This window comes from Excalfactoria chinensis, chromosome 1, assembly GCF_039878825.1.
Source record: "Excalfactoria chinensis isolate bCotChi1 chromosome 1, bCotChi1.hap2, whole genome shotgun sequence".
Lineage (NCBI taxonomy): Eukaryota > Metazoa > Chordata > Aves > Galliformes > Phasianidae > Excalfactoria > Excalfactoria chinensis.
This window is the reverse complement of record NC_092825.1, coordinates 98,700,083-98,727,335: the sequence shown is the minus strand read 5'-3', so window position 1 is coordinate 98,727,335 and position 27,253 is coordinate 98,700,083. Positions and strand designations below refer to the sequence as shown.

Sequence of the window (27,253 nt, the reverse complement as noted above, 5' to 3'; positions counted from 1 at the left end):
TGCACATGTGGATGGCACGGCATAAAGAATTCCAGGCTCTCCAAGATGTGTGACAGCTCAGCTCACCAGTAGATTTCAGCCTGACGTACGTGTTCAGGCACAATTTTGTATGTATATAGATTTGCTATGTATTTAGTACTCAGTACACTAGATTGCAATAAGACCACATATACATGAGTCAATACTGACTACATTATAGAAGCTTAATATTTAGGCAATGTAATGCAACACAGAACATTTATGTTTAGGACTGACAAATCTAAAGCCATTTTTAGCCTCCTACAGTCATACCATACCTTCTCAGAGGCCAGAAAGCCCGCAACAAAGAGTTTTATAGGTGGCAAGATGAAACACTGTCCTAAATCTAAGTTTAGTACATCTTGCATTTTGAAAATCCTATCATTGAGCTTTCATATTCTTTAATCAAAATCTCTTTGGATAGAGACCATTTGTATGAGTACCTACAATATGCATCCCATATTAATGTGGTTTTGTTTATTTTTCTTTTAAACACATAACCATCCTTTAAATAGTATCCTTAGTAAGCTACATCACATACAGAATAGCCATTGCAACAAGTGCTTTTATTTCTAGTTTTCTTTGAAACAGTGGAGAAGGGATGGAAAAGTCAATCTGAGCTTTCTATAAGACACCCTCTCTAAAGGAGAAAAATATCAGGTTCTAATGCGAGCTCCTAACCAGCCTTACTCTGCATCTATCCTTTACTCAACAGGAAAATAAGGTTTTATTTTTAAACTGCTATGAAGTAGAAAAACATTTCCCAGCAACAAATGTCATTACCTGGACCTTTATACCCACCATTCCCAGAAATGTTTATTTAAGCATCCTGCTTGCTTTCCAAAGCTTCAAGTCGAGATGAACACCATTTCCCAGTCCCATCTCAGCTACCCAAAGGTGGAAAAAAAACGTATTGCTTTGTTAGCAAAATTAGTGTCCACGTTTTGTCAGATTAGTATTTGCAAGTAAAATAAGATTAAAAACAGTACTAATAAAGAAGTTTGCACAGTGTATATAAATTTAAGAGGTTTAAGAATATAACACATACTTGAAGACTTCATTTGGAGCTCTGCTCAAGTGGCTCACTTCCCCTTTTTTCCTCTAGTCTCATCCACAGAAGTTCAACTGAAAGCAAGTCTTAATGTACTGGAATTAAAAAAGAACATACATGTTTTTGAATCTCAACTGCACATTTTTGGGGCTCGTTCTTTAGAGGAACAAAAATGAAAAAAAAGAAGAAACCAATAAGCAAATTAAGTATTAGCAAGTAGCCACAAAAGCCCGGCTTCTCCTTCTGTGCCAAAAGAGGACAACATTCATTCTGCAAAGATCAACTGCATTATTTACACCGAATCCTTTGTCAGAACACTGATCAAATTTGTTGAAAAGAAAAGAAACTGCTACAATTGGACTAGGCACACTGTCACCTTTGCAACATTAGAAAAATGATTACTATTTCAAATATGTTTCTTAATAATTTCACTCAGCCCTGACATGGTCAGATAAAAACCAAAGTGCTTACATATAAAAGAGTGCCACTTATCAGCAGTTCCTCATTTCTTTCCTCCTAAAAAAAGATCCAGAGGCAGAACTAAGAGTACAGTACTGTTCTCTGTCATATGTACCCGTTTTAGCCTTCATTGCAGTTGTTTCCTGCTGAATATTAGGAGAAGATTTAAACTTATCACACTGTTTCCTCAAAGAGGAATCACAAAATGGCCTGCGTTGCAAAGGACCACAATGATCATCCAGTTTTAACCCCCCTGCTATGTGCAGGGTGGCCAACCACCAGACCAGGCTGCCCAGAGCCACATCCAACGTGGCCTTGAATGCCTCCAGGGATGGGGCATCCACAAACTCTTTGGGCAACCCGTTCCAGTGCATCACCACCCTGAGTGAAAAACTTCCTCCCAGTACCTAACCTAAACCTCCTGCACAGTAACATCCCTGCAAAAGCTAACATCTTGACTCTTAACACCAAGAAACGCACAAAACACCTACAACCTAAATCCAAGCGATTACAAATTTCAGTGACAAAACTGTCCTTCAGAAGAAGTAGCTATGCTGCCCTAGCAATTAAAAGCAGCATGTTAAGCCTCATAATCAGCACACTTTCCAGTCTTCTCCCCAACAGTGACAGCTTTTGCTTTTCATAAAGCATCTGCTATAGGATCAAACAACTCCGCCAGTAAACATTCTCACTGAATAAGATTTATACAAAAAAAAAAGAAAAGCCTTTGTAGAAAGGATAGTGGTTTTTATTGTAGTCTTAGAAAATACTGAATTATGAAAGATACAAAATCAACTGTTGTAATTATCTGTTTATTTTACAATCTGTATGCCATCATACTCTTATGGCTTTAAGATATTCTGTCCAAAGTACTTTAAAACATGCTTTAACAAAGTATTTTACAATTTCAAAATTGAGTATTTCTTTACTGGAGAAAAAAAAAAAACAAAAACAAAAACAAAAAAAGCCTCCAAAACATTTACCTGAGAATCAGTATCAGAAAAATCATTCATTTTTAACTTTTGCAAGTTGATGGTAAAACCTATAGAAGTCAACATGCAACTTGTGTGTCTAGAGTATTAAATAAATATTTTACAAATTTAGATACAACTGGATAGGCAAAAGCCTACCCTTGAACTTCATCACGTTCATCATAAGATTAAATATGTTACATTAATTTTATCATAACCAGACATCAAATAACAGCCATTGCTTCCACACTGGAAGCCCCACATTGTTTGATAGATGGAATTCAGCCATGGCTGATCAGACCACAGCAACGGAGCGCAACTCTTTTTGGTGGATACTCTACCTTCTGGGACTTGGTCATCATGGACCTTGTTTCATCCTCAGCTAGGTGAACCAGGGATTAGGGCCACTGGACTCATTTATATTCCCAGTCAGTCATTGTCTACATATACACTCAATCAATTCATTACAAATATATCTAACCTAAGAAATCCCATTTTAAAGTACATGTATTGTAGGATAATGCTTTAACGTCATTATCCGTGTCATTTCAGAATATCACCAACTTTAAAAAGTGATGTTATGTATGGACAGTAGAAGGTTTGGGACTCTGTTTTTAATATTACTTATAAAGCAAACCAACAAGAAAAACAGACACTTAATATACTGCCCATGATGGCAGCACATGAGGGAGGCAGTATTAAATTAATCAGAGATAAACAGATGCTGGAGAACAGACACATAGAGCTTCATGAGTAATGCACATACAGGATCAACATATGTAAATGGTGTTCATTTAAAAGAATTTCAGTTATCTGAGTATTTCCAAAGTAGTAACTTTCACGATGTCCACAATGAAGTATTTATTTCTGAATTTCAATCACTGCAAGCACTGTGATTTATACAAGCTATGCTCCATTAACATAAATTTCCCCCTCGAAGTAATGATATATAATGAAAATCCAAAGATATTACTAGAGATTTGAATTAACCTTCAATCCCACAGGTGAGGTAGTGTAGTCACTTGTATTAGGTGCTGGTTAAGAAAAGTACTGCTGAAACTCATCGATTTCAATTTTTGTTTTAAATAAGCGGCCTGATAGTCTTAATATATTTATTAATGCTATGTTACCTAGTAAGAGGAAGGGGGAAAAAAAAAAAAATTACCAAGAAATTTCTTAAGCAAGTTTTGTCTCACTGCAAGACAAAACTGCAAAGCAGTATTTACAATAGTCCTTTGCTCTAGCTGCTGCCTACTGTACATGCACACAAAGACACAAACAGCTAATACACATTCTGAGGTAGGAAATGAAGAATTCCACTGGCTTGTAAAAGATTCTTCATGTTTTGTAAACCAGCAAAATTAAAGTTTTCTGTGGTGAGGTTCAATACTCAGTTCTGGTGTGAGAATAACATTGAAGTAACAAAGAATCATCAGTACACAACGTGCATCTACTTCCACATAAAAATCTAAAATAAAAAAAAAAAGGGGATTACTTTAAGTTTCTTTTATCTTAATGGCTGAAATTCTCCTTCACAGATGAACTGAAAATCATCCTTACAGCTCTTTCTTTATACTCCTTATACATTTATACTTACAAGCCATCGAAAACACACTACAGGTTTAGCCATAAACGTATTCTGAAAATTAAAATTCTGAAATAGATCTTTACTGGTCCCAGTGATCAGAGAACAAAAAAAGATTACTTAAAACACAACTAGGCACTCAGGTTATGAAGAAATTGTGCCTGACTACCTTAATAACAATGATAACTGTCCTTAATCTTTCACAAAAGTTTGATTCCAATATATCACAGATAGCAATAAGGTCAATAGGTGCTAGGACAGAATGTCATTGTATATCAATTTTAACAAGCACTTGGGATTCAGATGCCAGAGGATCCAATGTGTGCTGTAAAAACAACAAATTTTATCAATTTTCTGCTTTTGGTACTATAACTACGTCGTTATTTCTCACACAAAAACCAGAAAAGAGAGCAGTATGCTGCAGCACCTTTGCTTTTCCAGTCATCTTAACTATACATGGGAAAGCTAAGACAAATATTCAACAAAAGCTGGCTCTGGTAACTTGGATGGGAACAGCAGGAAGCAATGAGCTGTTCTAGAGAGCATCTGCCAGAATCTCCTCAAACTGTCACATAATCCTAACTCATCTATAAAATAAACATTTACAAAGCTATATATGCTTCCCAAGGTTTGTCTGACAGAGAGAACAACAACAAAAAAACCATCTTGAAGCACTCCATGTATAGAAGTCATTGTGATAAACATCTGTCAGGAACGTTTACTTGAGATGTAGAACGGCAATAGGTACTGTGGCATAAACCAGAGTGAAGGCTACTTAAATCTGAATGAAAACTTCCTCACGAATCAACATCTGTGCACAACGTTTATACTTTCAAACGACTTGCTTGAACACTCCTTACCATCACCACGCAGAAAAAGCTCCAAGGCTGACACATACAAATTACACTTAAGAACTACACAGAGCAAACCGAAGGTTGCCAACAATGGCTGTGTAATTCTCCACACAGTTTTAAAAGAAATATCAATCTTTCCTTTCACTTAGTAAATTACAGCACAATAATGCTCAATTTCATTTTAAATCGCAGTGCTGAAAAGCTGGCAACAGGAAGAGAATAGATTTACTCATCTGTAGTGCATTTATCAGTCATTTGCTGACAGAAGTCTGTGATAGCACCACTCTGCCCACACTGTTCCACGAGTGAAGTTTTTTCCAATGTTCTTACAGGAACTGGATGTAGTTCTTGTACTTGATCATATGTTGCATCGCACACACTTTTCACACGCTGATAACAAGAACTCTGCTCATCTGTAGGTGTAACACTCGAAAGATCATCTACTAACTCTGTAGTTGTTGGTGTTGTGAGCTCGCCCTCAGATGGAGCTGATTGTTCTCTCTCCGGGAATGAAAAGTAAAGTGGACAATCTGAGGAAGAATATTTTGCAAGTATCTGTATTTGCTCATTACTCAAGGCTGCTTCCTTACACACCTGCTGGCAAAGACCGGTCAGATTCTGCTTTGTCTCGCCCAGAGTTGACAAAATGAGGTTTCTCTCCTTCAGCAAGTTTTCCTTCTCATTTTGCTGCAAAAAAAATGAAGAAAGCTTTAGTTACATTTTAACAAGGCTGTAAATAACATGGCCTGCTGAAACAGAAGGAATTCAGTGCTGTGAAGACCATCAGCAATAGAACCAAGTAACAACTAAAAGAAAAATTCTATATTGAATTGTCAGCTCAGCTATCGGAAGGTATTTTTCCAGGCATAAAACTTTTTCAAACTAACGCTGACAGCCAAACTAATGAAATTTACTTGTTAAATAAAACCTAGATCCACTTACTGTAAATACTCCCAAAACATTAATTCTATACGATAGCATATCTGAACTGCTACCGCTAGGTCAACTAAACACTAAACAGCCGGTTTCCATTTAAATGTATATACTGAAAAACAGGTACCACATTTTCAGTATTGACACTACTGTTAGATTAAACTTAATTTTCAAGAGGTGCTGTAGAATAGACAATGGAAATCAGACATGTTTCTAAAGTGAACAGAATAGTTCAAGAAACAGTGCCAACAGGTAAATAACCTTTGTTAGAGCAGGGAAATGCAGGCTGAAACGTTTAAGTTCTGTTTAGACAAACATGCTTAAGAATGGTGGATACTTCACAAATATAAAACTGCTCTGAACAGCTACACTTCAAGCACATGGCAACAAAAGCAATTCACCCAGTGAACATCAAATGGTAAAGAAGTATAATTCGTTAAAAGTTAACCTGTATTTTACTGCAAAGTCAAATTTCTGAGACCAGAAAGTACTGGAAGCACAATTGGCTGCAGATGAAAGGACAAAAAAAAAAATTCAGAGGTTGTCTAACAATAGGAATAAACTATGTCTTGGGAAAGGAAAAAGTAAAATGAGGAAAAAGGACAGGAAACAAACAAGAAAGAAATACACGCCAAGTCTGACAGCTAACTACAAAAGGCAGAGTTCTGAAGACAAATTTCAGTTTCTACACAAAGCTTTAAATAGCTTGTGAGAAATACATATTTGTCCCAGGTTACCTTATTGCTAGACCAATTCATTCTTAGAAAGACCAGTTACAGGACAGAAACTCATGCTGCAGCTTCTACAATTTTCAGAAAGAACCCACTAACATAAAGTAGCACTTGGCAAGGAAAGCAGTTGCTGCCAGTCCCCTTTTGCCTAAAATGATTAGAGAACAGTGCAGCTGTTGCCACATGTCCTCATCTGAAATCACTTTATGCAAATTTTGGGTATGCAGAGGCACTCGGCTGTGTATTTGTCCAGCTTATTTCACCAGTCCATATTACTCAACACAAACTTGAACACTCAAAGATTTTTTCCTGTGTAAGTTCCCTATCTGAGTCATTATATTTCAATATTATTTTATTTTACTGCAAAGTAATGATAACTTGTTTCTGATTTTATGATTGCTATTGTTTTGTAACATCTACTACTTCTGGTGAGAAATCTACTCAGTTCGTACATCTCTTTGCTACAGCATACACACCAAGATCGCAATCACACTTCTTAGATCACAGGTATGGTGTGTCAATCACTGCCCCATCCTTCTTCTGAACTACAGAACCCTCAAGGAGGTAGCGTTCCTTAAGGCCATCTGTCTTACTCTGCTCCCTCTCACAAGGCCCTTTAGCCTAAAACTTTAATGCAAATACAATGCAAGAGGGTACATGGCAGATCAAAACACACAAGTGTTCTGGAAGAGCTGTTTCACAGCAGCTAACCTCTCTCTGAGTGGTCCACATGTATTCCCAAGTACAGTGAGCAACAAGAATACATAGGCTTGCCTGAAAGGTCAATGAGCAGAGACTGTGCATAAGTCTGTGCTGGTTTCATACTGATGACCAATTAAAACTCTAGCACACTGCTCTCTCACTTCTCCAGAGAAGAGTGAGGGACAATAAGACTTGGGGTAGGGGAAGGGGGTTGCAATAATGCTGCTCTAGATAAAAATGCAGAGCACACCATTATATGGGTTGCAGCAAGAAGAATTAACTTCATCCCAAGCAGTACAAGGTTCAAGATGACAGAACCTGTACAGATGACCAAGGGAATTGACAAAACTTAATTCCCCTGGGTAAAGGTTGGGTTCAAACAAGGAGTAGCCAGGAGCACAAGGAGATTAACGTAAGTTTCAAATTCACAGATTCACTTGGGTGGTAAGGTATCTCTGCAGCAGGTCTGTAGTCCAGTCTCCTGCTCAAAACAATATCAGCTCTAGGCAAGGCTTTGTCCTGCAGTGTGACAAAAACTTCCTAGGACAGAACCTGCACAACTTGTACATGTTACCTCAACATCACTTCCCTATCCCCATTAGAAAAAGGTTTTCCGTATGTCCAGTTGAAACCTACAGTTTTCATTTATGACAGTGTCTTTTTCTTTTCCTGACTGGGAAGCTGGAGTATTTCCAGTGTCTACATCACTGAATGGTTTCAACTGGAAGGGACTTTAAATATCATTGAGCTCCAACCCCTTGCTGTTCTCAGGGCTGCCAGCCATCATAACAGACTGCCCATGGCCCCATCCAACCTGGCCTTGAATGCCTCCAGGGAAGTAGCATATATAATCTTGATGCCTTCCCACAGAAACAGGCAGGTGGCTATTATGTCTCCCCACAGCCATCTCTTGTACAGGCAGAAGCAGCCCCATTTTGCCCGTCTTCTCACAAAGTACTCCAGCCCCGACTGTTCCGGGGATCTTCTCCTAACCCCACTTCAAGGTTAGGAGTGGAAGACCATCTGGCACAGGGAGGGCAAGGGCAAAACCAGGCACAGTATTCTAGATTCAACCTTATGATTACTAAGTATAGGAGTGCAATCACTGCCTTCAAACCACTGGCTGCACTCCTGTTTATACAACCCAGGATGCTGACAGCTTTTTTTCAGTTCCGACAAGCTGTTGACTCATGCTCAGCTGTTGACTCATGCTCATGTCCAGATAACCATCCCCTCCCCCCCTCAACCAGGGCCTTTTCAGCAAAGCCACTTCCCAGACAGCTTCTAGCCTCTGCTAATGAAATTGATATGTGACTTTCTCCACAGCACACCACAAGTACTGTGTTTTAACCCAAGTAAACAAAAACATAACAAGCAACAACTTAAGACATAAATAGAAGAAAACATGCCACAAGTCCTGAAAAGCAGAACAAGGAATTTAGCTGAATGTTTCCTAATACTCTGTGAATTGCAACTTGTTATCTGCTTGTCAAATGTTCTCCAACTACAGCCATGCCACATTATCCCCTCACAAAGAAACATTACAAAGAATACCATGGGAAGATCAACAAGTAACTTCTGAGACTCATGACTAATATAGAGAAGCAGGAAGAAGTTGCCATGCCCAAAGAAACACGGGTGTACCACACACCACCTTTCACAGATGCCTCTTTTTTTCCAGTCACCCAGCAGCTATGCTCAGACAGACCTCAAAGATTTTGTATTTGCTCACCACTTCCACAAGTCTGACTGTGCATAACATCAGCTGATGCAAGACAAGATCAACAGTTCCAAACAAGAAACCAACCTGCACAGCTGGAATAAACAAGCAACTGGAAATTTTTGTGTCCAAAGCACAATACAGAACTCAGACCTCACATCACAACTCTACACTCACTGTCTAGCACTTGCACAATGATATCTGTAGAACAGAAGAAATTCACACAGTTTTAGGGTAGGTCCACAGGGAAAAAAAAGGATATTACACTATGATTATCAGCCATTTAGTCAACTGCAAGTTTAATCTTGCAGATGAATCACATCTAATTTTGGGGGTAAAACTGTTGCACAATATTGACAAGGTTACAAAACAAACGGAAAGACACTAAGACAACAAAGTTCTGAGCTTTCAGAACTGCAGCTTCTCATTTTAGCCTCCTGCATAATATAACTTTTGTCAACACAATCACCTGATTTCCCTCCTCCCTCAGGAACATCATCTTCATTTAGCGCACTGAATGAATGGACTTGCCCTTTCAGCTCTCAGCCTTCCTTCAATGTCTGACTTTCTGCAGAAGCATGTTTAATGAAGGATGAATCACTTCTTGCTAAGAAGTTTCTAGCCCATGGTGCTTTGGTCTAACTTCATTTTCCTTTTCCTTCTAAGGTCAGAAGGCGCTTACATGACTGCAAATACTCCTATCTGACGCAGATACCAAATTCATATACATAAAGCACAAAGTCTAAATCACCACCGACATGAACTAAGTGTACAGTAACCATAATTCACTGAACTACATAGCCCAGATGGTGTAACCAACAACAAAACTGAAATGACAGAGTCAGAAACATTTAAGAATAGCCACTCAATGATTTTCCTGCTATAAGTAGTTGGGATTCTGCACATTTGTTTGAAGTTATGAATTAATTCCTCAGCTTCTATCTTGATAAGCACTAAAACTGTAAGCAGGTTCTTGAACTCTGCCTTCCGCAAGCCAATTTCAAGATTCAGGACTCAGCAAACAATTTACCAGCCCATGCTGAAACATTACAAGAGCAAATACTTACACAGCTAATAACAATATAACAGTAAACTTCAAGAGCAATAGAATGGCCTGGGTTGAAAAGGACCACAATGATCAAATAATTTCAACCACCCTGCCATGTGCAGGGTCACCAACCACCAGACCAGGCTGCCCAGAGCGACATCCAGCCTGGCCTTGAATGCCTCCAGGGATGGGGCATCCACAGCCTCCTTGGGAAACCTGTTCAATAGCATGAGCTGAAGAACAAAAATCACAAAGCAAGAAAGTGAAGTGGTAGGAAACTGAGTAGGATGGGAGAGTAGTCTGAGCAATGTTCTGTGTAATAAAACTCAATGTTGATGTGCTTCAGAAACAGCATTCACTCAGACTCACGCTGTGATGCACTTTTACTTGAATGAAAACCACAGAAGGAAAAACGTGCACTGAAGTGTACAGTAAATCTAGAACTGCTATCAACATGTGTTGAAACATCATCTGTTTAAGATCATTTTCTGAGCTTCAGTGGATAAAGTAATATGCTGCCTCACTACCAAGCTGCTGGCAGATACCCAGCAAACACATTTAAAGAAAGACAGAAGTCATATGAATAATGAGATTCATACATACCAGTTTTTCAATTTCGGATTCAAGATTTTGTATGCAGTCAAGTTTTCTCTTACGACATCGCTGTGCTGCAATTCTGTTTTTACTTCGTCTTCGAATATCATGGATGCAGTCCAACTGCTCAGGGGTTAATTTATGCATTTTCAGAAATGACTGAAAGTCATTTCTGGAAAGGGAGATAATCCTTTGTGCATTAAATGGCAGTTTTACCTAGAACGTAAGGTACAAATAAGCCCAAAGGTGAAACTGAAAAACATATATTCCAACAAATCATCTCAAGTTTTAAATTTTATGTGTTCTTTACCACAACACCTTATCCCTACAACTCAGAAACAAGAGCAAGCTAGAAGAGCCATTGGGGGAACTAGATAAAACCCTAGGGGCTTCAAGCAGATGAACTCAAGTATGAGCAAAGTAACAGAGTACCCTGCACATTTACACTACATCATCAAAGCTTATTCAAGTAGGATGAAGTCTATCCCTGTGTACAGGGAATCACTTCAGTGATACGTTCTAGGCAAGTAATTTACTGTTAGGAGGCAAATAAAATAGGGGTCAAGAATCACTGCCACACCCTGAAGTTCCCTCTAACTTCATAAGCCTGTATTCTGTATATATTTTTATACCTTACATTTTCTGCAGGAAAAGTTCATTTGAAATAGGCATCTACTTAAAAACAGGGACAGTACGGGTAGTTGACACTTGTTTTATACACCTTAATGCTGCTACTCGACATACACCTCAGCTACAGAACCAAGAGCTTCAGAAACATACAGAGATCATACAGCTCTGACAAATACTGAAAACCATCTTTACCTCTATAAAGAATTCTTAAGTTAAAAACACTATTACAACCCTTAAACTGGAGTGAATTAAGAATCAAAATTTATTCCATTACTGTGGTCAAGGATCTGAAGTTAATTTGGAAAGTAAAACATTTGGAAAATTTGGAAGAGTACTGCCTTCACTATGCCATTTACTTCTTCATCATGTAGAGATGATAAATGCGTTTAAGCCTATCCCAGCCATTTATTTGATCTGCCAACCTGCTACAGGAATTGTTGCTTCCATCTACGACAAAAGTCCCTTCAATGCCCCACAGCAAAATGAGGCACCCTGCTATCCTACAATCCTAGTAACTACCACCGAAATCATTTTACATACGCAATAAAACCACTTGGTATTTGACCACTTAGGGCATCTGTCTAAAATCCTACCAAAGCAACGACACATTGGAAAGAAGTGCCAAACATTTTCTGCATTTGGGGAGAACAAATATAACCTAAGTTTCAGAGAAAGTGAAGCTATTAAAATACTCTTAAATGCACAACTCCTGTTGCCAGCTTAAAAACTTGACTTTTCATTTTGCAGGTAATGTGAAATGTTATTTCCCTCCTACCTCCTCAAGTCTGAAGAAAATCAAGAACATGTTTCTATAATCAAGTTTCTATAAAACACACTATGAGTTTTTAGAATTAACTTTAAATGAAGTAGACAAAAACAAAAAAATGAAAAAGCCTAGAAAAACTCTACAGTCCTTGACTTAAAAGACAAAAGTTTATCATAAGGTTATTCCAGAAACAAATCTGAGGAGATCTAACACCTAAGCATCTATCACTTCAGTGTCCTTCCAAACATTTTAAGTCTCCTTGATTTAACAGTTTCTCTCCCACATAAGCCTTCAAACGTTTATTTTAACTTCCATTTCCCAAGGTTTTACAATAAGAAGTAATGAAACTATATTGCAGAACTAGATTTCTGAGAAGGGCCTTAGGAGACAGGGAAGCAAAGAATATAACAAGAATGTTCTTACCTCGCATTCCTGTTCTCTAGCTGAACAGGATTCACTGTCTCCCTCAGTATCAGTTTCTGAATCCTCTCCCAAACTTATCACATAATTATAGGGACACTGTTCTTGCTGTTGCCCTTGAACATAATCTCCACTGCTTATTTCAGAGCTGTTGGAGCATCCTTCAGTACTAAGATTGCTTATGAAGGGGCAGTTGACAGAACTCAAAGTTGTAAAAGTTCGCGGAGGGCAAGGTTCAGGACTTTCACTGATTCTGATACCCAGCCACGGACACTCTGATTTCTTCGCCGTATATGCAGGCTCCAAGCGTTCTTTTGACACTGAAGAAGGTAAGTGGATTTGACAGCGTTCTGTACTGTAAAAATCGCTCCAGAACCCTTTTGCTAGATGTTCTGCTACCTCTCTCTCCACACTGCTTCGATCACCAGTTGATGTAACGTTAACGGCTTCCCCAGTACACAAATCAACCTTTAAAGTTGCATTGTCATGACTTTCAATTTTGTCACTTTCAGCTCCAGTACATGTTGCAGTTTTTTCAGATAAGGTTGTGGTGCTTTGCATACTGCTGAAATTTAAGTTACCATATTGCTCACAAGTACGTAAAAAAGACACAGAATTAACTCCATGAGGCGCATCAGTGTTTTGGGGGAAAGCAGCAACATCCATTTTCTCCACAGGACATGAGACGCTTTGAGTCACAGAATCTTTCTTTGATTCTTCTTTTTTCTCAATGTCTTCCTCCCCTTCTTCCATTTTTACCTGAGTCTCCTCACACTTTGAGACCAGCTGCATAGGTACGCACTCCTGAGCTTTTGGTGTGCTGTCATTATCAGGTATTTCCTTCTCGATAAAGGTTACAATTGGTGGCACCTGAATATCTTTAGTACTGGAACTGGAATCTGAAGTATGAACTTTGTCATTTCCAAAAGCTTTCTGGAATTTCCTATACTTAGGGCACTGGGAAGATGAGCTGGAAACATTACCTTTTTCTAAATGTATAGGGTCCGAGGTTGGATTGGTATTATCTTGAAGGACAGGTGATGCTTTAGCACTGTCCTCATCTTTACAGAGCTTTGCATGAGAGGCTTGAATATATTCTTTTTCTAGAAGTTCTTCCGCTTCATCATCTATTTCTAGGTCTCCATCATCCACGTTGCTAATTTTAGGGTTTACTTTCCTACAATGCTGTGTGCAGCATTTCTTCCTAGGCCACTCTTGATCTGATTTACAGTCCAAAAATTTGAATTTGAGAAACTGAAAGCAAGACTCTTCAATGTTCCGTACGCCCAAGAATTCAGCACACTTGCAAACTTCAGACACGTTGTCTTTATTTAAAATAAGTTTAGCTGTGTATGCAAACTGAAGCAAGGGGCCAAATCCCTTAAGTGTTACCTATGGAAAAAATAAAAAAATAAAAATAAAAAAAAATTAGCATGGCCAACTTCCTGCTTGGTGAAACTCTCTTGCTTCCCATTTACCACAGCAAACCACATAAAAAAAAACAAGGCCCCACATATCCACTTCTGTTTAACTGGGTAGTAGTTAGGTTGCCAAGTTTCTAGTTACAATCTCAACATGTACATGGGCTGAAACACCCAGAACTCACATCCTGTATTCAGAAAGTCATGCCATCAGGACAAAGAACGAGAGACAAGCAGCAGTTTTGCTTCAGAAAGGAAATCTGGCCACACACATTGTGAAGCAAATAAGAAATAATTATATCCTGTATATTTTATGGCAATTATTTCCTTCACTGTGATCAACCTCTTAACTCTTAAAATACAATACTAAAAAGTGGAAAATATTGCTGTAATCTGAAAACCAGGAGAGGGACTCAAATTTTATAAAGATAATGTCAATAGTAAAATTACACGTGAATTATTCCTGAGCAAGATCAAAACGCTGCTGGCATGAATCATTCCTTTAAAGAGCAATTACTGCTATTTGCTCAGTTTCATGCATCACTGATATAAAGAACTTTGAAGTAATTGAATTTGACCGCACACAATTATTTACTACTGCAGCCATCTACGCCTTTCTTCCTCTTGTGGACAAAAAGAATAGTAACCAAAACCCTAAGCCAACAGCAGTTACAGTCTCTTTGGAGAAGGTAAGCCTTTTGGAACAGTTCCATCATTATCAACTCCGCTTCTACTGCAGAGAAGTTACCTAAAAGGGAATTCAAAGATAAACAACACTGCTTATCACTGAAAAAATTACTAAGAAAGCAGGTAGGATCATATGAAAAGTTACATGCTACTCCCTTTAGCAAGTAAAAATAAAATGGAATGTTTCCATTATTACTACTACTATAGCCCAAGCCTATACACTGGGCTTTTTCGCTTCTGAAGAACATGGAAATACCAAATACAAGGCAGTTGAAGTGATCTACACAGACAGCTTAGCAAAACATTCTGAAAACTCTTAAACCTAAAGAATTCTAAAAACGTGATCTGGTTAGTATTCTTAATTCATTCTTTAAAGAAAAGTGAAAAGGAGAAGAGTTTATCTATGTGCTTGCAAAGCATCTTTATACCTAATATAAATAAATTAGATTTATTGGTTGTAAACAGACTACATTCATACATGAAACCAAACAAAATAAATATGTTTCAAAATTGTACATTCTTCATTTACCACTCCTTGCTAAAAAATATAAATTGAAAGATTAAGAGGAAAAAAAAAACACTTTGCTCCTCATACTTCCTCCCATGTATTTCTAGCTAGCTATCCTCAGACATGGTCAATCACTGGAAAGACTCTTGGTCTGACTGAAGAAAAGTCTGGCAGGAGCCATTTGTTTCATCTGTATTGCTGATAGCAATCTAATTTCAGAGTGTGACAACTTCTGTAGGAAAACAATAGAAGTAACTGACAGCAAGGTGTCACCGGTTAGCTTTGATGATATATACGAAACAAATTAATGTCAATATTTGGGTATTTCACATTTTGGACTGGCATATTTTAAACTTCAAAAACTTTGGATGAACAAAAGGGTTAAGAAATTGTCAAGCCAATTAGTATTTATTTGTCCCTCTCAGGTACGCAGTTTCATAAACTGACTCATTTCAAAACATTTAGCAGTTTCCAGAAGACAAGCTCCAATTCCTCAAAGTGTTTTTTACCAAGTGATGAGATCAAATTATTAGAAGATAAGATGCCCTGCTGGTATTTTTGCTCATTGTTACAGCACATCCAGTTTTTACATCAGTAATACTAGACAATGTTGTGAAGGTGTAGGCTTAAAAGGATTTATCTCACTCATGCTATTTGTGTTATTACGTTCCTCCATTTTGTTAACAAACTCTGGTCCCCTCCCAGCTCAGGTTTAGTGGAACACTAGTGCTTTCCACAAGACTTTCCCCTGCCAACTCTGATGTACCTCTCTTATTCTTCCAGTATCCTACTTTCATATTGTTTCAAGAGTTTTACACATCACTAATCTCCTCTTTTACTCCAAATGACAGCTTTGTGTTCCCTATCATCCTATTTCCCCTCTACAACAGCTCCCACCATGTCACTTTTTTTAGTCTGGAAGATATTTAGGCTAACAACATGCAAAGACACTATAAAGAAGAGAGGGAAGAAGAAACAAACATACAGAGGCAACAGGAAGAATGAATAAAGCTGACAGTGTTATCATGGCGAAACATCAGTTTGTAGCAAATTCATCAGCGGAGAATAGCAAAGATCAGGGAAGCTCTTTTAAAGAGATGATGTGATCACTTTCAGTTTTCAGGTTTTTTTTTTAATAAAATCAGATACTACAGTTACAGAGAATCCTTGTGTTTATATATTACAAAGCAAGTGAAGGAGCTATTTTAGGAAGATACAGGCTTTCTGAATACATAATTACGTTAAGATAGAGTTCAACTTGCTCTTGTACACAAACAAGTTGCTGAAGTGACGTCACTACAGATATTCATTGTCATGCACCTTTCCTCCTGGCTTTAACGATTCTAGATGACTTGCCAACAATTTTCATGTTATTTTTAACTCCCTTCCCAAGCTGTTTACCAGAAACAGCCTCCCAGAAAGTCGCTGATCATGTACCATTTCTTCAGCTTACTTCTGCTTCTGGGCATAGAGTACTTGGAGGCTCTTGACTTTTCATTTACAAGCACAGTGTTTCATATAAACAGTTGTTTGCCTCATGGCACTTGAAGATTTCAGATGGTATTTAAGTATCTGAAATGCTTCCAACTAAATACCAACTGGAATCTTTAAATGTCTTAGATGCTTCAGATATCTGATAACCAAATTGCTTTCCTATGCGTGATGGGTTCTGGCTCATTCCCCCTAAATGCCTTTAAATTCAATCTGATTTAGAAATATTTACTTAAGGTGAAAAAGCAAGCAATTGTCCTCGGCTTTAAAGTATAAATACAGCAGAAAAAGAGATCAAGCTGCTAACAATGAGTGTACAAAAAGGATAGGGAACTGAAGCACAGAAAGTCAACATGAAGCTGCAAGCAATGAATACAAGCACAGCTGTATTCTCAAATATTATTAAACTAAATCTTGATGACACTAATTTCAAGATTAAAATTACAATACCATTAATTTGCAAATTATTCCCAAAATATTCCTTTTTTTTTTTTTCTTTTTTTCTTTTTCAACAAACTTACATGCTTAGAATCTAGTGCACTATTTTAAGAGTAATAAACACTTTATTGAATTTATCTACTCTACATATTCCCCAGGAGAGCATTTATCTATCTTCAGTCTGCAGTGTTCACTCTATCCAGTCTTTATCTCAATCAGCAGCAACTTTACAGCTTAGAAATTTCCTCCCCTCAGTTCTTAACTCTCTTCTCTTTACTGATAATCTCTATTGTTTATTGTAAAACAGCTGAAAGTTGAGCAAAACAAACCAGAAGCATGGGTAGGTACAATACAAAAGCAAGCAACACTCACCTCTTCTGGTAAAGTGATGATAAGATCAGCATCCAATTGGCCTACAATTCTTGAAAGGAAGTAACTGCTGCAAGCTGCAAGCACAGCTTTGTGAGCCCGAAATCGCTGGTCTTCCACTAAAACAGTAACATCACAAAGAATATCTTGCTTTCTCTGATCATCAAGACTGAGAAGTACATTGGTACTGTGTACTGAAGACTCGTACGCAAAAACCACGCTGTTCTTCTCACTTAGAGACATTCTGTATCACAAATGTTAGTGTAAGTCTCAGTGGAAAGCATGCTTCTATTCTTCCAATCTGGAGAGAGAAAAACAAATTGTACATGTGAAAATCACTTCAAACAGGAACCTACTGACGGTACAAGAACTTAAGGGAAACTGCTGAACATACGTTGTTTGTATTAATTCATTGCAAGAATGTGCTTAACGTTTATTATTTCACAAGACAACACATTGGTATGAACATTCCAAGTATTCAAACTCTAGTATGTATATCTTAAATATTGATTTAGTAGGTGCATAGACAAAAACATAATTTTTCACGTGACCGTAGGGACAGAGTACCAGTTTTCCCCACAGCAAATCCTTAAGCATAACAACTTGACCATAACACCTAAAAACTAAAATTTAATGCTTAAATAATTATCATCATATTCAGACTCCAATACTACAAAAATGTAAAGAAAAATAAAACCCAGATCCATTCAGCAAGGTATTATGTAAGCTACTCCTGTTTACTGATTACAGTACAAACTATTTGTTTTACCTTATTTCAAAAGTAGTGTTCCTTCTAGAACAGTTAATCATTGTTAGAATTTATTTTCTCTCTAGCAGATACTTCAGTTTCTTAAAGCACGTTAGCCCTCTTACTTTCCACCTGTCTCAATTCCCTAATACAGACTACACCCCCCACTTCCATAACCTTCCTTCTGCTCATCTCTATTTTAATAATTACGTTTATCAAAAGTCTGCTTTCATATTGAAGCAGTGAAGGTGATTCTGGTCACCTGGCAACAGACTGCTCTTATGACAAAGTAATCTTCGAAAACAACAGTATTTACTAAACAATAAATAACAATGAAAGTGATAAAATATTTAAAAACTTGGAAGTGAACTCATAACCTTCCCAATGCTATTTCTGAACTCCTACTGTTTGAGAGATGTAAAGCTAGGCATAAGCCAGCACTACTAGAGCATCTAAAGTTGAACAGCATTTTCAAGACTAATCTTCACATTTCATTTCCCAGCTCCTACTTTCTCTGGAATGAGCCTTCCTTCAAGTTTAAACAACAACAACAAAAGAAAACAAGCAAACCAATAAAAAGCATCTTTGAATCTAAAGCTTGATCAAGAAGCTTCATAGTTGGATTTGGAACTGGTGACCTACAAGGAAAACATACTTCTGCTCCCAATAACATACATTAACAGACCAAGCACTTCCATTCCACTGTCCTATTTTACCCAGCAGTTACTGTAACTGAACATAGTTGCTGACACAGGACTACCCAACCATTGCATTGCTCAACAGTTATGATATGCCAGCTCTCAGCAACAATAAAACTGTAGCCAATGCAAATCTACAGTTTGCAGATACGGGAAACTTTCACAACTCAAAAAAAGAGAGAAGGAGGACAAGAGTAGTTTTAAACACAGTAAGGAAAATAGATAAAAAAAAATGAGCACCCTGCCAGCTATATACTTCTAGTTACTTACTGCTTGTTATTTTCATAGAGCACAAACATTTTTTGTTATCTTTTGAACAGAAAAAAGAGATCCCCCACTCAATATTTTCCAGGTGGCAACAGTAGGACAGCACCAATCCAGGTACAGACCATCAGCATTATTTGCACTTCTCGCTCCATAATGGAATGCTGTACACTCAACTTCACAAAGAAAAGTACAGTTGGTGACTTGACTAAAAAAGGAAGTCAATTTTGGGGCATCTGCCCAAAGACACGGGATTTTATTATGCATAAATGTAAGTCCTAAGAAAAGTCACACACAGACCTCATGCTTTCCCATTCAGCAATAGCTATACCTTGAGTAGTTAATCCTGAGGACATTACTTCTGGAAGTAAAAAAAAACAAAACACCACACATATTAAGCTTTATATATATACATACACCCCTAATGAATGAATACAGGCTTTGGATTAAGTAAACATCACAGCTGAACTGCAAAAGTTAACCATATCCTTATCCTCAAATATTACAGCACATATAGTTTAACAAAGTATAACTGTATTTGTACCAGAAATAAATACTGAAAAGGGGAACTGACAACAAGATGGAAGACCAAATTCAGTGTGGTGGGGAATGCAGAAATGTTAAAGTTAAGGACTTATTTTAGGGTGAATATTTAGGCAAAACGGCTCATGAGTTCAACTGTAGTTCCAGCAGTCCTATAGACATTACTCACCCTTTTTTCCTTCAAGCCCTCCCAACCCTCAGACAAACAGTCCACACATCAAATTATGCTGCTCTCGGGTTTTCCCCTCATTAAAAACAAAATAAATAAATAAAAAACCATTCCAGTGTCCCATTCAGCTCATTACACCTCCATAGCTTGGAAGGCTAAAAGGAACAGCAGCTTATATGTGCGCCGTGGACAGCTGAACCTGTTTCACTTCACCCCTACAAAGCATGCAACACACCTCTAAGATTTTTCCAGTCTAACCATCCACCAATGTTTCCCACTAACCACATCCCTCAGTACAGCATCTAAATGTTTCTTAAACACCTCCAAGGCTGGTGATTTCATCACCTCCCCAGGCACCCTGTGCTTCACCACACTCTCAGAGAAGTAACATTTCCTAATGTCCAACCTGAACCTCTCCTGGTGCAACTTGAGGCCATTCCCTCTCATCCTATCACCGTCACCTGGGAGAAGAGGCTGAGCCCACCTCACCATGACCTCCTTTTCAAGTGACTGTAGAGAGCCATGAGGCCTCCCCTGAGCCTCCTCTTCCCCAGGCTGAAAAACCCCAGCTCCCCCAGCCACTCCCCATCAGACTTGTGCTCCAGACCCCTCATAGCTTCACTGTCCTTCTCTGGACACCCTCTTGGGCCTCCATGTCTTTCTTGTAGTGAGGGGACCAAAACTGAGCACAGCACTTGAGGTGTGGTCCCTTTAAAAAGGATATAAGTTTGAGATGTCCAGAGTATAAAACACAGCATTTCATTAAGTATTTCAAATTTTAAAAGAGGCTTCAAATAACCAAAACACTAATTTTGTCTTCTTTGTAAAACCCAGTAAAGGTTATTAGACTGTAAAGGAAGAAAACAAAAGGAAAAAGAACCAAAGAGCTGAAAATGCTAACGAAAACAAAAAGTATCATTTAGGAAAGGGAAAGATGTAACCACTAGAACTCTGTCACACCTCAGAGAAGTGCTGACAAAGGTCAAATTTGCGAGTGTCCTAATTCTGTTTTCTAGTTGTGCAATAAAGGCATGGCTTCATATTTATCACAGCACATCATGACAGGCAACTCGACTTTCCACTGTATCCATGTCTATAAATATGCTATGCACACACCCACAGAAACAGCAACCAAAAACTCTGTACTTTTGTAAACTGTTTCGTGTTCATCTACTTTCCTGGAGACTTAAGAGATTACTTAAAATTGATTCCATTTATGGATAGATAGATGAGGCAAAAGGTTTGGAGACAACAATTCAGTTGTAATCAAGAAGCTTTGTAACTTGCAGTCTTGTTCTACAACTCTTCCCCTACTAAAGACCCTCACAGGCTTTCTTCATCTCAACGCAGGTGCCCAATGGCAGTAATCTCGCTATCTTTATTTTAAAATGAACACTTAAGGAAGGAAAATTAGGCACAATGGTAAAATTACACTATGTCTGCAGATGATCATACATTTAAATCACTGTTCATTAAGTCAGTGTCAACTAACAACTGTTTTTGCTCAATGCAAAAAGATGCCAAGAACCAAAAATATTGTTTAAGATGTTCCAAGATAAGAATCCAAAAAGACCTTCCAAAACTCAAAGTAGCCCTTACAATGCAGGCTAAAAGGATTAAAGATGAAAAAAAAAGCAGAAGTTCAATACGAATCTTCATTTAGTGGCGGAAAACTAGAACCGCCAGTACAAAGACATTCCTCAAATTCCTCTCATGTCAAGCTCTGAGCACTTAAGAACCTCATAGACTTGAGGGAAAGAAAAAGGGACTATGACATGTGCCAGTATAAGAAGTACCCGACAGAAAACTACAGCTGAATTAATCAGGCTGTCCTTTGAGGACACAATCAAGCATGGTACTACCAAGCTTCCACTCTTCATCAGTGACTGAGAAAAAAAACGCTTTGCTTAAGGGCAAAAATCTTGTCTCCTAAGCACAGGTGATAATACTTAATTCTGCTTCCAAGTGAAGATGAGCTGATTTAATCTCATCCCTGCTACCATAGGACTCAAAAGGAAAACTGATTTTACAGGTACCTGTTGTTCAATGTATCTTCAGTAGATTTATACATCCCTATTTTTAATCAATTAAGTATACACACATATTTTCAAAGAACATATAAAATACTTGTTTTCTTCACACAAATTAGCACTACCAGCAATGTGAAGAAGAGGAATATAAATTTGTCTGAATATGCAATGTAGAAATCAGAGCAAGATGTCTATCAAGATTCATCAGGAAATAACAGATCTCATTTCCTTGCAAAATTACTGTTATTTGTTAATTTATATTGCTAACATGGAGGTAAATGCAAAGTAAGGTACTTTAAATAATCTCAGACTTCAAGCGTGCTCACCTGATCGCCTACAACTAGAAGTCACTTCTCCTGAACTCCTAGCTGATGGCAGAATGAGGTAGGCCAGTTAGATAATCCTCTAAAGAAGATACTGCTAGGGAAAGAAGTCAAGAGTAACTCAAGTACAGATCTTCAGGAAAACCATGAGTTGTCCTCCATTTGACACCAATATACGTATATTCCAGAGATGATAATCACTATGGCTGAGTCCCACATCAAGCTATAAGGAACTACTGTTGCTAAGTTACAGACGGAACATAATAGATAAGTATTATCTTGGAATAGATAGTCTAAGAGTGGGAACATTATATCAGGAGAAAATTTCTCATCCACACACAAAGACCTGGCACAAGGTAGATTAACTTTCGTGCTCAGCAGTACAACACATGCAGAGCTCGCATTCAAATTAACATCCTGTGGTCAACAAGGGAAGTGTTGTGCCTGAGGTGAAGGAAGCTCTGAAGCATCCAGTTGTCACTGAAGCTGACAAAAACATGCACAGAAACCAGCTTAACTCTACACACTCACAGCAGGGAAAAAGAACCGCTTGAAGATGAAGCAAGTCTACAGTATTCAGGCAGCTAAAGAGTCCTGGAGAAAGTTTCATATGACATTTTGCAAATATAGAAATATCTGCATTATAACTCACATGGAAATAACCCTAACATTTATATTAAAAATTTCACTCACACAGGTTAAAATAAAGATTTTAATTAAATAATAATTAAATAAAAAGTAAGAAGATAAACAGAAATCCTATTCCAACAGGAAATTTCCATTACTAATCAAAAGTAATAGCAGTAAGATGTGGATGCCAGGACACCTTTTGAAGCCTTCAGACAACAAAATACCACCTGTTAGCACACTGCAGAATTTAACATCAGCAGCAATCACCACCTCCAACACTCATCCAAACACCCACTGAACAACGACCAAAATTCCAGCTTTCCTGCAGAGAATTTCCCCAAACATCCATGCCCTGTCCAAAGTATTTTATTTATATCCTAGAATCACCAAGGTTGGAAAAGATCCACAGAATCGCCAACCACCCACCTACCACCAATAGTTCTCACTAAGCCATGTCCTTCAATACAACAACCAAATGTTCCTTGAACACCTCCAGGGTTGGTGTCTCCACCACCACCCTGGGCAGCCCATTCCAATGCCTGACCACTCTTTCGGAGAAGTAGTATTTCCTAATGTCCTGCCTAAACCTCTGCTGGCCCAGCTTGAAGCCATTCCCACCAGTTACATGAGAGAAGAGGCAGACCCCAGCTCACTACAACCGCCCTTCTGGTAGTTATAAAGAGCTGTAAGGTCTCCCCTAAGTCTCCTCTTCTTCAGACTGGACAATTCCAGCTCCTTCAGTCGCTCCTCATGTGGCCTGTGCTCCAGAACCCTCATCAGCTTTACTGCCCTTCTTTGAACATGTTCCAGGGCCTTTGATGTCTTTCTTGCAGTGAGAGATCCAAAACTGGACACAGTACTCAAGGCACAGCCTCACCAGAGTTGAGTACAGGGGGACAATCCCTTCCCTGTTCCTGCTGGCACTGTTTCTGATGCAAGCCAGGATGCCATTGGCCTTCTTGGCTACCTGGGCACACAGCTGACTCATGTTCAGTTGAGCATCAATCAATACCCCCAGGGTCCATTTCCTCTACGCAGTCTTCCAGCCAGTCTTCCCCAAGCCTGTAGTGCTGCCTGGGGTTGTTGTGGCCAAAGTGCAGGACCCAGCACTTGTTTTTTTTGAACCTCATCCCATTGGCTTCTGCCCAGCTATCCAGATCCCTCTGTAGGGCCTTGCTACCCCCCAAGGTGACTAAGTAAAAAGTGTCAAATATAGAGAATTACCTGCTTTAAGGTAGGAAGGTTCTACAGAGGGATTTGGATAGGCTGAGGCCAAACATGTGAGGTTTAACAGGACAGGTTTTGCACTTTGGTCACGACCCCATGAGATGTCACAGGCTTGGGGTAGAGTGGCTGGCAAGCTGCATGAACAGTGTGGGTGTATTAGTCAATAGCCAGCTGAATGTGAGCCAGCAGCGTGCCCCAGTGACCAAGAAAGCCAGCAGCATCCTGGCTTGTATCAAAAACAGTGCAGCCGAGGGGAGGATATCATCCCATCATCCCCCTGTGCTGTACCTCAAATATCGTGTGCAGTTTTGGGCCCCCTTACCACAAAAAAATAATAAATAAAAATAAAAATTAAAAAAAAAAATCCACAAACAAACATAGAAGCACTGGCCTTGAGTTCAAAGAAGGGAAGAAGGGCAACAAAGCTGTTAGAGGGTCTGGAGTAAAGGTCTTATAAGAAACAGCTAAAGAAACTTAATCTAGAGAAGAGGAGGCTCAGAGGAGACCTCATCATTCTCTACAATCACCTGAATGGAGGTTATGGTGAGGTGGGCGTCAGCCTGTTCTCCCAGATAACAGCGACAGAACCAGAGGTGATGGCCTCAAGTTGTGCCAAGGGTGGTTTAGGTTGGATATTAGGAAGTATTTCTCTGAAAGACAGGCACAGGCTGCCCAGGGAGGTGGTGGAGTCATCATTCCTGTAGATGTCCAAGAGACGTGTGGATGTGGCACTGAGGGACGTGGGCATGGTGGGGGTGGGCTGATGGTTGGACTGAGGTCTTTTCCCAATCTTGATGATTCTTTGATAAAGATCAACTAATTTGACAGAAAAAACAAACGTAATATTAAATAGCTGCTTTTAATAACAGTTTTTTTAAACTTTAAATGAAGGTTTCAGCAGAGTACCTTGTATTTTATACACATGTAGGAAAACCCCTCAGATGCTGTATAGTTTAAAACCAAGCTTTTTGTTGACTTAGCTATAAATGTAGAGAACTGATGTTATCTCATTGTTTTTCTGTTTTACTGTATACTTGCATCATTCTTTCTGAACAGAGAAGACAAAAATAACAGCTGGAAGTCTCCGCCTGTCTGCAACAGATGCCAGGAACTTCACTACAGAGTAACTTACAACAACAACATGACAGCTATTACCCTGGTAAATAAATCCAGCATTCTTCAGTTTGTATTCAAACGCCACAAACTCCAGAATGAGAAAGGTGAGACATTTCAGCACACAAAGGGCTATCTATGCTTTACAGCGAAAGCAAATGTTTTGAATGTGAGGCAAACTGAAGTTGGCAGCATTAGAAGAAAATTCACAACTAGAAAAACTGAATGAGTCATAGAAGTGAGCTCCATAGGCTCTCAGGCTCTTTAAGGGAAGAGGCCCAAAAAAATACTAAAACAGCACTTAGAACAGAGATAGAGGCAGAAGAGTGCAAACTCATGTAAATAGAAGCAGAAATGACAGTAGGATACACCTTGAATCCTGAGCACGTTTGCCAAAACAGTTTTTGACTATTCTGGGTTCAAGTGTTTTTGATGTTTTTATAAATACTAAATCAGTGCACACAAATCTTTGGAAATCAACAGCAGTTGTGCCTTTTCCTACTCGGATGGTCTGTGCTGAGAAATCTAAAGACACAGAAAATCCCATATCTAATTTCCACCGACACGAATGGGAATCCAGAGCGATCTGGATTTGAGGAAGTCTAGAGAGCATCCAAGTCTGGTGGATCATCTGTGAAAGACTCACTGTCGAACAAAACACAAGACTGTACTTTGCAACCATCAACTGTAATACACTTAATAGCAACTGGGGTAATAAAGCAGCTCAAACTGATGCGTGGTTCTTCCGTCTTATGTTCAGCAAAGATAGGAGTAGTACCAGCAGAAGCTCAGCAAAAATAACTAAATAAATCAGCTACATAAGTTACATCCTATCAAGTCATTACTTTTCTTTAAAGAACAAGTCTCTTATTTTTTCCATCTTTCAGTAATTACATTTCAGAGGTTCCTAAATTAAAAACAAACAAACAAACAAAAAAAACAACTACCTTTTATTTCTAGACTTGGATATCAGTTACACTGCTCTACCATTGATGTGTGTACAGGTATGGGTTTGGGTTTTGTTTTTCCTTCTCAAGACCTTGAACCACATTTCCTATTGATTGTCCAATCCAAGTGTTACTCAATTCACTAACCAGTAAACAAAAGCCTGTTCCTTATTCTTTACTTAGACTGTAGCTGTTCACTAATAACACGCTGGATATCAAGTCCTCTGCAATAACGACACGAACTTTCAGTAGCATGCAGGTAAAGCTCCTGAGGATACAAGAAGTGAGTGCAGCTCCTCCTCAGCAGAGCTCAGGCAGGGCACCCTTACTGTCAGCACTATCACAGCTGGCTGAACTTGAGCACCCAGATGCAATTCCTGCTGTGATCATCACCACCATTACACTAGCAGGTAAATTCATCACGCAGTAGACAATAAACATCTGCTCAGCAACCAGCATGCTTCTAACTTACCTGTATTCTTAGAATACCTTAAATTCTGTAACAGCTAGGGGATAAAAAGAAAAGATATTGCATACCAGGAAAGAAAACATCTTGAAAAGCAAAGTCTGAGTGTTACTCCTGACTCCTATGCTGATGTAGTAACTTTAAGCAGCTCACTTATCTCCCTCAGTTCCCCTACAGCGAACATTTACATTTATTTTATTCTATTAAAAAAATAAAATACTACCACTCACAGATGTGATGCACGAAGAGACAACTACCATTCCCTACTACTAAAGCAAGACTGTTTGGATAAAAGACGGTTCATTCAAAATACAGTGCAAAAGCCGTTTTCTAAAGCTTCCTACCCGTGTGCTTGCCCCCAGCTACCTTGCCTTTTAAGGAAATGAAGTTACGTTACAGATGAATGCCTGGAGCAGCTAATAGCTGCTGATTCATGTTATGCTGACAAGGGATGAACAAGCATTTTAGAGTTCATGTTTACCGCCTTCCCAGCATCAGCTCAGTAATACCTGAACACGGCAATTAAGAAACCTATTGATTACAACAGCTAAGCTTTTGCTCATTAAAACAACGCTTTCTCCTATAAAGAAAGCGCATCTCATCTTTAGATGATTAACAAGTTCATAATTAAACCATTCAAACTACACAGCGGGATGATGCCGCTTAATTACATAAGTGAGCTTTAAAAAAAAATAATAA

General features: G+C 38.6%; 1 protein-coding gene across 1 annotated transcript in view; it reads right to left on the bottom strand.

The window, feature by feature from the left end:
• Nucleotides 1-2,257: 2,257 nt before the first annotated feature.
• BACH1 (BTB domain and CNC homolog 1) overlaps nucleotides 2,258-27,253 on the bottom strand; it is a 28,263-nt gene continuing 3,267 nt past the window's right edge. The window contains exons 2-5 of the mRNA XM_072361503.1: nucleotides 17,400-17,697; nucleotides 12,486-13,874; nucleotides 10,676-10,882; nucleotides 2,258-5,625 (exon numbers count right to left, since the gene is read on the bottom strand). Of these exons, the coding sequence (XP_072217604.1) occupies nucleotides 5,164-5,625; nucleotides 10,676-10,882; nucleotides 12,486-13,874; nucleotides 17,400-17,639 (2,298 nt within the window). The 5' untranslated portion in view covers nucleotides 17,640-17,697 and the 3' untranslated portion in view covers nucleotides 2,258-5,163. The remainder of the gene's footprint in view (nucleotides 5,626-10,675; nucleotides 10,883-12,485; nucleotides 13,875-17,399; nucleotides 17,698-27,253) is intronic.